This window comes from Schistocerca gregaria, chromosome 3 (assembly GCF_023897955.1).
Source record: "Schistocerca gregaria isolate iqSchGreg1 chromosome 3, iqSchGreg1.2, whole genome shotgun sequence".
NCBI lineage: Eukaryota > Metazoa > Arthropoda > Insecta > Orthoptera > Acrididae > Schistocerca > Schistocerca gregaria.
The window spans coordinates 91,297,146-91,308,756 of NC_064922.1; the positions used below are offsets into that span (position 1 = coordinate 91,297,146).

The following is an 11,611-nucleotide window of genomic DNA, read 5'->3' on the forward strand; positions in this document are numbered from 1 at the left end:
AGCGTTGGGGCCAAAATGGGTGATGGGGAGGCGGGAGAGGATGTCAGGGTATGGCTGGGGGAGGAGATGAGAACGGAATCCCGTCCGGGAGTCAGGAGAGAGACGGGGGCACCAGAGACATGTTGACGGAGCAGGAGGGAGAGATTCCGGGCCTCGAGAAGGGAAGGATCCGGACGGGAGAGGAGGTATTTGTATAAAGAAGCGGGGGGGGGGGGGGGGAACGGGCAGGTCCCGGCGTGGACGCAGCAGACGGCGCCGGAGATGGTGACGGTGAAGGCGACGGCGACGGCGGTGGTGGTGATGGCGAAGGCGATGGGGAGAGTTGGGCGTGGGAAGTGGCCCGACGGGCCACCACCCTAGCTGGAGCTGCAGTAACAGGCTGGGGGAGCGTGGGAAAAGGATCAGAGGGAGAGGAGCGGGAGGAAGAAGCTGGAGAAGGGGCGACAAAGAGCGAAGGTGAAGGGAGAGTGAGAAGAGGAGGGATGGAAAGAGGGGGGTGTGACTGGGCACACCATGTAATGGTGGTGGTTGCGGCGGCAGAGGGGGACGTGTAGACTATGGCTGTGGTGGTAGTGGTCGTAGTGGCGGTGGGGGCTGACATGACGACAAGGATATACAAAATGACAAAAAAAAAGAAAGAAACAGGGGACAGACGAAGACGAAGACGGACGAAGACGAAGACGGACGACAACCAGAGTCCCACGCTGCTGGCGCGGAACTGAAGCTGACGCCAACGCCGACTGGCAGGAATGCCGCAGCTGCTGCTGCTGCCGCGGACGCGGCCGGGGCCGCTGCTGCTGCTGCTGGAGTGGAGGGCGGGCTGGCTGCCTGGCTGGCTGGACCGCTGCTGCTGGAGGGGTGGCTGGCTGCTACAGGCTGGACCGCTGCTGCTGGAGGGGTGGCTGGCTGCTACAGGCTGGACCGCTGCTGCTGGAGGGGTGGCTGGCTGCTACAGGCTGGACCGCTGCTGCTGGAGGGGTGGCTGGCTGCTACAGGCTGGACCGCTGATGCTGGAGGGGTGGCTGGCTGCTACAGGCTGGACCGCTGCTGGTGGAGGGGTGGCTGGCTGCTACGGGCTGGACCGCTGCTGCTGGAGGGGTGGCTGGCTGCTACAGGCTGGACCGCTGCTGCTGGAGGGGTGGCTGGCTGCTACAGGCTGGACCGCTGATGCTGGAGGGGTGGCTGGCTGCTACAGGCTGGACCGCTGCTGCTGGAGGGGTGGCTGGCTGCTACAGGCTGGACCGCTGCTGCTGGAGGGGTGGCTGGCTGCTACAGGCTGGACCGCTGCTGCTGGAGGGGTGGCTGGCTGCTACAGGCTGGACCGCTGATGCTGGAGGGGTGGCTGGCTGCTACAGGCTGGACCGCTGCTGCTGGAGGGGTGGCTGGCTGCTACAGGCTGGACCGCTGATGCTGGAGGGGTGGCTGGCTGCTACAGGCTGGACCGCTGCTGCTGGAGGGGTGGCTGGCTGCTACAGGCTGGACCGCTGCTGCTGGAGGGGTGGCTGGCTGCTACAGGCTGGACCGCTGCTGCTGGAGGGGTGGCTGGCTGCTACAGGCTGGACCGCTGATGCTGGAGGGGTGGCTGGCTGCTACAGGCTGGACCGCTGCTGCTGGAGGGGTGGCTGGCTGCTACAGGCTGGACCGCTGATGCTGGAGGGGTGGCTGGCTGCTACAGGCTGGACCGCTGCTGCTGGAGGGGTGGCTGGCTGCTACAGGCTGGACCGCTGCTGCTGGAGGGGTGGCTGGCTGCTACAGGCTGGACCGCTGCTGCTGGAGGGGTGGCTGGCTGCTACAGGCTGGACCGCTGATGCTGGAGGGGTGGCTGGCTGCTACAGGCTGGACCGCTGCTGCTGGAGGGGTGGCTGGCTGCTACGGGCTGGACCGCTGCTGCTGGAGGGGTGGCTGGCTGCTACAGGCTGGACCGCTGCTGCTGGAGGGGTGGCTGGCTGCTACAGGCTGGACCGCTGATGCTGGAGGGGTGGCTGGCTGCTACAGGCTGGACCGCTGCTGCTGGAGGGGTGGCTGGCTGCTACAGGCTGGACCGCTGCTGCTGGAGGGGTGGCTGGCTGCTACAGGCTGGACCGCTGCTGCTGGAGGGGTGGCTGGCTGCTACAGGCTGGACCGCTGATGCTGGAGGGGTGGCTGGCTGCTACAGGCTGGACCGCTGCTGCTGGAGGGGTGGCTGGCTGCTACAGGCTGGACCGCTGATGCTGGAGGGGTGGCTGGCTGCTACAGGCTGGACCGCTGCTGCTGGAGGGGTGGCTGGCTGCTACAGGCTGGACCGCTGCTGCTGGAGGGGTGGCTGGCTGCTACAGGCTGGACCGCTGCTGCTGGAGGGGTGGCTGGCTGCTACAGGCTGGACCGCTGATGCTGGAGGGGTGGCTGGCTGCTACAGGCTGGACCGCTGCTGCTGGAGGGGTGGCTGGCTGCTACAGGCTGGACCGCTGATGCTGGAGGGGTGGCTGGCTGCTACAGGCTGGACCGCTGCTGCTGGAGGGGTGGCTGGCTGCTACAGGCTGGACCGCTGCTGCTGGAGGGGTGGCTGGCTGCTACAGGCTGGACCGCTGCTGCTGGAGGGGTGGCTGGCTGCTACAGGCTGGACCGCTGATGCTGGAGGGGTGGCTGGCTGCTACAGGCTGGACCGCTGCTGCTGGAGGGGTGGCTGGCTGCTACGGGCTGGACCGCTGCTGCTGGAGGGGTGGCTGGCTGCTACAGGCTGGACCGCTGCTGCTGGAGGGGTGGCTGGCTGCTACGGGCTGGACCGCTGCTGCTGGAGGGGTGGCTGGCTGCTACGGGCTGGACCGCTGCTGCTGGAGGGGTGGCTGGCTGCTACAGGCTGGACCGCTGCTGCTGGAGGGGTGGCTGGCTGCTACGGGCTGGACCGCTGCTGCTGGAGGGGTGGCTGGCTGCTACAGGCTGGACCGCTGCTGCTGGAGGGGTGGCTGGCTGCTACAGGCTGGACCGCTGATGCTGGCCGGTACCGCTGCTCCCGGCCGGGACCGCTGCTGCTGCTGCTGCTGCTGCTGCTCGGCTGTACCTCTGGCTGGCTGGCTGGCTGGCACCTGGAAAACTAGCGCTTCGATTAGTGCTGGAATGGCACAACCGAAGGGCGGTAACCTTGCGGAGTACCGCCGGAGAGTGTGTAACTAACAACTGCAAACTGCCCTTTTATATGCTTGGAAGCTCTCGATAGCACACGACGAAGTCAAGACTTTTTCAATTACGTGTCGATTTCCCCTGCACGCGCGGAGCCCAGATTTCGCCAAATATGACGGACAAGGCGATTTGTGTGGCGTACTAAGTTCGTTGTGGGGCCCGTATTTCTCGTGGGCCCAGTGCATCAAGAACCGTGATAAAAAATGCTGATTTGAAGAGCGCGCCGCAGCGCTTAGTATAAAGCAGTTTCTGGCGGTGGCGCCGCTGTGGCAACCGCAGCCTTGGTGTCTCCATCTGGTGGGAATTGGGAAAAGTTGCCTCTTCACGTGCATTTTAGGGGCGCGATAAGCTCGCTGGAGGAAGTCAGTCGGAGGCAGCTGGTCAACCAGGGCAGTCTGTCAGTCTGGGCGAGTCTGGTCGGTTGGTCAGCCAAGTTAGTCTGGGTCTGTCTCTCGTCCGCATTGGTGAGGAGGTTAGTGTCTGTCGGTCGTCCACAGTGCTAGTGTGTGCTCGGCCGCCAGTCTGCTCGAGTTTGCCCACACAATGGGCATTGGCGGTTAGATCGATCGGTTGGTCGGTCGCGCACTGGGACACAAGATGACTTGTCCGCCTGGAGCGTCGGCGCATCCGAGGTCGCCACCTGAGTCCAGTGGCCGCGCCGTATAGCGAGGCGCAGTGGCTTCGCGGCCGACACGAGGGCAACAGGAGTCAACCCACAACATCACTCTGACGGCTACGTGGGGTTTCCTACCGTGGGGTTTCTTACCGTGGGGTTTCCTGCAAGGGTTCAGCAGGTAGCGAAGCTGTCCCGAGCAACCGGTTCCCTAACGAGGCGTTTGCAATCTGAGCCTCCCCCACTGCGTGTCTACCCCAGTCGCTCACCCTCAGTGCTGGTGTCGTCACCGTTTCTCAGACAGTGTCGTCGTCGATCAGCATCAATAATTTCGCAAAGTCAACTTGCTGAGTTTCGTCATATATGTCATATGAAACTAATTATTTGCATCTGACGGATCTCATCCACAAAACTACGCTTTTAACGGTATTTCTTAAGTGCTAATACACAATCTGATATTTATTGAATTTTTATCTCAACAAAACTGAAATTTTACTTGGTAAATTTCTTAGATAACATGGTCACTCATCCTGTGAAGCTTCCAGAATTTTTGGTGAGGAAGGCGGAATGAGGACTCAGACAGCTGGTTGCCCACTTTTCTGTCACAGACTTTTTTTTAAACACGATCATATTTGCCTTTATTGTGCTCCAACAGGAACATTTTTCAGCTGATTATTGTGTAGTTCATTTTATAAAGATGTAATTCCAACTAGATGAATTGATCTATATTAAGCAACGAATTTTATCATCTGTAGAGGCATCAAGAACAACACTATAGTTATCGACACTTTATATGCCGCATCTAACCATAGGAAAATATTCTGTAATTTCTTTCAGATGAACACACCCATAGTCGCGTAAATCGTTAAGTAATTACTAACTGTAATGCGATTCTAGGCGCTACAATCTGGAACCGAGCGACCGCTACGGTAGCAGGTTCGAATCCTGCCTCGAGCATGGATGTGTGATGTCCTTAGTTTAGTTAGGTTTAAGTAGTTCTAAGTTCTAGGGGACTGAAGACCTCAGATGTTGAGTCTCATAGTGCTCAGAGCCATTTGAACTAGAACAACAGACGTCATGTAACGATTTCTGTCGTATAAGGGGCAACATAGCTATTGAATAATAGTAACTAGTTTACGAGAGCAGCCAATTTCAGTGTTATGTAAAATAACGTTATACCTTGTAAATTATCACGACACAAAATGAAGATGATAAGCAATGTGGGACTTCCTTCCGTTTGCATTTGAATCTCTCGGAGAAATCCTGTGTGGTGAGGAGGGTGGGAGGGAGCAGCAAGGGGAGCCTCGATTTGTTTCGCCGGTCCGGGCCTCTGACAGGTTTAGTGCGCCACTGCTCGTAGGAAACCACACGGTAGGAAACCCCACGTCACCAGTCTGACCGGTGCGAGCTGCGACGCCGTGAGACGGGAGATCGGCGCGCCTTCCTGCGTCCGTTGAAGCGGCTGGCAGCGGACGGTTCGGGAGAGCGTTGGGGGTGCTGCGCCAGGTCTTCGCTAGACATCACAGTTTATTAGAAGTTAAGTGATTGGTAATATTTTGTTTCATTTACTTGTTAAATTCTAGTTGTTTTCTCGTTGAGGTCACCAGCCGCTTAGTTTTGGGTTCGTCCCACCATTCTTCTCCGTTTGCCCATCCGCGGGAAGGTGGTTATTTATGAATTGTGTGGTCCGTTTTTTTAACTTTATGGAGTAGCGGCGGGTTAGAGCAACCTGCCGTTTGCGTTGTTTCGTAATCTCCCTATCAATTTGCCGTACGTTAATAGCTGCCTCTGTTATGTTTGTGGGATTCGGTGTTAACGAATTTATTGCTTAAAGGCCGAATTCTTGAAATATGTTTTTGGTCCGCAGCTCGTGGTCGTGCGGTAGCGTTCTCGCTTCCCGCGCCCGGGTTCCCGGGTTCGATTAACGGCGTGGTCAGGGATTTTCTCTGCCTCGTGATGACTGGGTGTTGTATGATGACCTTAGGTTAGTTAGGTTTAAGTAGTTCTAAGTTCTAGGGGACAGATGACCATAGATGTCAAGTCCCATAATGCTGAGAGCCATTTGACCCATATGTTTTTGTCTTGCCTATCATCTTGCGAGGTGGTATACGTGCAATGTAGAGCATGTTGTACATTTTATATAAGTCTGCATTTTATGGGTTTTATTTAAAAAGTCATTTTAGGTTATAAGGTTGCCACCCTTCCACCGTAAGAGTCCTTTAAAAATATGCACGTTCGGTGGCAAATAATTTGAGTCATGCACCATTTCCATCGCTCTTACGGGGTGCATAGTTTACGTGTTTGTGTGAGTTGTTAAAATTTTTTTTTCGTTTAAAGTAATCTGGTGTTTTGCAGATTTGCACCAGTGTATTGTTTCAGAGGTTGTTGTGAGCGGTCATGACTGTGGTCGTGTTGAAAGGGAGTAGGCAAGCTTCTCAGCCCGAAGGCTCCTATTGTTAATATTGTTCCTTCTGCCTCTAAACAAAATTGTAACTTGATATTTCGAGGGTGCTTTTCTGCTTATAATTTTTAAATCGGTTTTTGAAAGGCTTTTAGGAATAAAATTCACATTTATTAAAAGTAATTAAATGTGTCAATGTTCTTGATGAATCGCTAGTAAATAAAGTAAATTCTCTAAGAAAAGATTTTGAAAGCTAAATTGACGGTTCGCCCACGTGTGTCGTACAAGCGTAGTCCGACTCGAAGTGCAGGCATTCCTCCTCGTAGAGATGGCAGCCAGAGGTGTCCACATTCTGCCGTTAACGTGCCCGCGCCTTCCTTTTAGCCAGCCAGGCAACCCGCCGCACGTTATCGGCAGTACGGGGAGGCTCCTCTGCTCCCATCCAGCTGTGCCCAACCCAAGAAGGCTAAAGGAGTCTTGCTTGCCCATCCGTCTTCCCGCGGTGCTACGCCTTCACTATAGTCTTAGAGTAGGTTATGGACGTTCCCGAGTATCGCAAGAAGAAGCCCACTATACTACATGTATTCGTTTTAGCTCATTTTAACCTAGAAAACTGTAGATTTTAATTGTCCTTTCTTCGTTTCCGGTGTCTTTTGCGCCTATTTATTTACTTCGATATGAACGACTTTCTCTGCAACTGTCTTTCGACTAGCACTGGTTATTCTCAGTTCTAAACATCTTCAGGTCACCTCTGATACGTGTTTCCTAAAGTAAGCAGAATCATCTCTGAAAGTCGAGATCCTTTGCTCTTTGCACTTCAGCTCTAATGCAATAAACTTTCTTGAGATTGTGAAGTTTATGTCCACGAATCAGCATGGTTTTAGAAAGTCTCGCTCGCACGAAACTCAACTTGCTCTTTTCTCGCATAATATACTCAGAACTATGAATGAAGGGCAACAAGAAGTTTCCATATTTCTAGATTTCCGGAATGCGTTTGACAAGGTCCGCTCTACGGTCAATTAACGAAGGTATGAGCATACGGAATAAGTTCACAGATATGTGAGGGGCTCGAAGACATTCTAAGTAATAGCACCTAGTACGTTGTCCTCGGCGGCGAATGTCCAACAGAGACAAATCTATAGTCAGGAGTGCCGCTGGGAAATGTCATACGACCGCTGCTGTTCTGTACAAACATAAATGTTTTGGCGGACAGGGTGGGCAGCAATCGGCGGTTGTTAGCTCATGATGCTGTGGTGTGCAGTAAGGTTCAAAGGGGTCTGAGCATCATGAGACTTCTGTGGTCATCAGTCGTCTAGAACTTAGATCTAATTAAACCTAACTAACCTAAGGACATCACACATATCCATGTCCGAGGCAGGATTGGAACATGCGACCGTAGCGGTCGCTCGACTCCAGACTGCAGCGCCTAGAATCGCACGGCCACTCCGGCCCGCTGTGCAGTAAGGATTCGAAGTTGAGAGGAAGATACAACTGCCGGACGAAGTAGCCGAGCGGTTCTAGGCTCTACAGTCTGGAACCGCCGATCGCTACGCTAGCAGGTTCGGATCCTGGCTCGGGCATGGATGTGTGTGATATCGTCACGTTACTTAGGTTTAAGTAGTTCTAAGTTTTAGGGGACTGATGACCTTAGAAGTTAAGTCCCGTAGTGCTCAGAGCCATTTGAACCATTTACAATACAACTTACAGAAAATTTCCAGTTGGTGTAATCAACATTAATTATCTCTAAATGTGGAAAAATGTAAGGTAATGCGGATGATCAGGAAGAGCAAACCGGCTGCGTTCGGATACGGTGTTACTGGTGTTCTGCTTGAGACGGAAAGTCGTTTACATATCTGAGGCTGATATTACAAAGCCATATGAAATGGAACGAGCACCGAAGGCGAATGGTCCACTTCAGAGTATTGGGAGAATTTTAGGAAACAGTTTTACACATGTAAAGGAGACCGTAAAGAGGACGCTGGTGCATCCTATTCTTGAGGACTGCTCGAGTGTTTGCGATCCGTACCAGGTCAGATAGACGGAAGAGGCGGGCTGCTAGATTTGTTGCCGGTATGTTCCAAGAACAGGTAATAATTGTTACGGAGCTGCTTAGGGCATTCACATGGCAATCCCTGGAGAGAAGCAACATCCTTTCCAAGAAACACTATTGAGAAAATTTAGAGAAAGGGCATCTGAAGCCGACTGCCAAACGCTTCTACTTCCGCCAACATACATTGCGCGTAAGGGCCTCGAAGATAAGATACGAGAAATTAAGGTACATACGGAGCCATATAGACAGTCGTTTTTCCCTCTCTATTTGCGAGTGGAACGGGAGGGGAAATGATAAGTAGTGGTACAGAGTACTCGCCGGTGGCTTGCGGAGTATCTGTGTAGACGTAGGAACCTGAAGATATATGTAACAGTGCAAAGCCAATTACGGTTTTGGAAGTCTATCTTGTGTAACCTTCGTGTGTTTCAGCCAAACATGAACCCAGATATAACAATTTTAATTACTTTTCACCAGGATGAGTACTGCTGAATTAATTCCATGTGCCCAAAATAGTTTATTCAAAATTACCGAAATTCATTATAGCAAACACGAAGCTCGTTTTTTATACACTATTAATCTAAAAAGTATACGTCTGAAAGGAGAAGCCTTCGTTTCATGCAAAGCTTTCTTCGCAATATGTTTCATTTCACCCGGATGTGGTTTTCTACACTGAACTGTATATCTGCACACTTTCAATCAATGTTTGCCTAAATTTAGAAAGCCTGTATTCTACTAAAAGGCCTCAGTCCATACAACACGCTTCTACACACTTGTCAGCCATCCGAGACTTTGCCCACTTTCTTAAAAAAATTATAGAGTGAGGAAACTGCTGATCAAATTTACAATCAATTCGCAACATACTCGAGCTCCAGACTGAGTGTTAATCTTCAAGTTTTGGCGGCGCAATGACTGTTCCATTAAGTTTCGGGTGTGCAGCCGCAAGAAATCTCCTTCTTCTTCTAATATTTTGGCTGTATAACGTTCAGCCATCTTCAGAGTGAGCCGCAAGACTTGCGGCTGAAGATGGCTGAACATTATACAGCTGAAATATTAGAAGATCAAGGAAATTTCTTGAGTCTGCACACCCGAAACTTAATGGAACTTCCAGACTGAGTGTTTAGTTACTTTTCACACAGTTTGCATTGCGAAACACCAGCCGTGTTATTTGAAGCTGCCTCATAAAGACACAAAACTTTTCTCATGCTGGCCTTAGGAGTATTGGGATGACCTGCAACCTACCCCAAAGTACCGTTATCCAAGATGGTGGCGATGAAGCCATCAAAGATGGCGGCCGTGACGTCAGTCAAGATGGTGGATTTTGGCGGGAAGTTTGAATTTTAGCGGTAAAGTGTCACGACCTGCTCCCCAAGAAAAATGGCGCGAAGTTCAAATTCCAACATGAAATCCATGACACCACACTGAGCTCTACTATGCAAAGAAAATGGCGGTAAAAAGGACTTGTCTTTATTATTTAACCAATTTCAAGCATGTGTGTTCTCCACTGGAGTCCAACTGGCTTATTTCATATCGGTGCCACCAGAGGACGTCACCGCGATGTCGGGTGATGACGCAAGATGGTCTGCTTTCTCTCTCGCACCGTGCCAGTGGTCCTCAAGCGCGAGACCGCTGACGTCACAGCTCCACAGCCTGGACCTTTATACTCGCGCCAGACATAGTCTTCCGTAAATATTCTAACTGAAGTAACACTCACAGCGCGCATCTAACGTATTAATTACCCAAGTACTTAATTCCATTTCACTTTTAATGTACGCCGGCAGGTGTAGCCGTGCTGTTCTAGGCGCTTCAGTCCGAAACCGCGCTGCTACTACGGTCGCAGGTTCGAATCCTGCCTCGGACATGGTTGTGTGTGCTGTCCTTAGGTTAGTTAGCTTTAAGTAGTTCTAAGTTCTAGGGGACTGATGACCACAGATGCTAAGTCCCACAGTGCTCACAGCCAATTGAATCATTTTTTTTTTAAATGTACTCTAAACATTCATGGTGGTGTCGGTTTGTTCTATATCGTGTCTCCCTACCACTTTCGCGCAACGACGCTCTGAGAGTGTTTTTTAGGGAATTGACTAGTCTGAACCTGGGAGCTGTTGCTGGTAAGTTCGATTCTCGGTCGGGCACAGTTTTAATCTGCCAGGAAGTTTCATATCAGCGCACACTCCGCTGCAGAGTGAAAATCTCATTCTGGATTAAATTTCTGTTTGCGTGGATCCAGAATCTTAATGAGAAAGTATACGGTATCCATGAGTCCATTATCGAACATCGATTGGCCGCCTTTTTATTCTGTTATGTTTGGTTCTATTATATTGTGCAATTATTTATGGGAGGATATTTGTCCATTGATATGAGCCTCGAAGGTTAAAACGCAACGACATTCGACCTTTTATTGTTTTGTTCAAGCGCTCCACGATACTCACCTTCAGGTGAGTGAATGTCAAGTAGCGATGTATTCCATACCGCTTGAAATACGTGCGATATTTTAGAACCCCCCCACCATGATCGGTTTGGAGATTGTCCGGGCATCGATTCGTAGCAACCGTTCAAAAACATCAGCGACATTTGGACCGATTTTTGTTTTGACAGGTGATCCCCATGCAAGTTTAGAGTATGTATCAATAACCATTAAAATATATTTGTATCCATTATTCTCATGTGAATATGCGGCGAGCACTCCTAACGACGGGCCTCCAGAAGCGACGAATCATGTTCTTGGTGGCGGCTCTGTTATGCTCTGGGGAACAATCACGTGGGCATCCACGGCGTCAGTGGAGCTCGTACATGGCGCCACGACGGTTAAGGAATGTCGTATACTAGTTTCGGGTGATGTATACCCCTTCCTGACGATCATTTTTCACGACGGCAGTAGCGTTATTCAGCAAAACAATGCGCCATGTCAGGAGGCCAGGATTCTTATGGAATGTTTTAGGTACACAGTAGCGAGTTCCAGTTGATGTGCAAGCCCTCGCAGCTCGCCAGATGTGAACCGAGTCTGGGATGTGGTTGAACGTGGATCAGAGCTCATCGCCGTCCTCCCCAGAATTTATGGGAATCACGTGACTTGTGTGTGGTGATGATGTGCCAGCTCCCTCGGGTGACCTATCGCGGCCTCATTGGTTCCACGGCACAATGCACCGCCGCTGTTATCCGTGCCAAATGTGGAGGTAGTAGCTCTTAGGCAGGCGGTCGTAATGTTCCGGCCGATTCTCGTAAATTCTCACTATCGTCACCGCCGTATCAGCTTATGCGAAACAGTAACCCACAATGTAACCCACTCTGTGCAGCGCTGCATGTGTTGGCTCGTCTGACACTGCGGTATCACCTGTAACTACCGCATCTGGTTGCGTCCTCTCCAACGCATCTCGCGGAGTGAGAAGCGCAGCGG

At 51.8% G+C, this 11,611-nt stretch overlaps 1 protein-coding gene across 1 annotated transcript; it reads left to right on the top strand.

Moving 5' to 3' along the window:
• The first annotated feature begins 749 nt into the window (after positions 1–749).
• LOC126354249 (uncharacterized) lies at positions 750–1,328 on the top strand. The gene has a single exon (XM_050003757.1). The coding sequence runs from the start codon at positions 750–752 to the stop codon at positions 1,326–1,328; it is 579 nt and encodes a 192-aa protein (XP_049859714.1).
• The last annotated feature ends 10,283 nt before the right edge of the window (positions 1,329–11,611 follow it).

Bases quoted from the DNA above. Each gene is read 5' to 3' on its own strand.
- LOC126354249 (XM_050003757.1), top strand. From the start codon at position 750: ATGCCGCAGCTGCTGCTGCTGCCGCGGACGCGGCCGGGGCCGCTGCTG.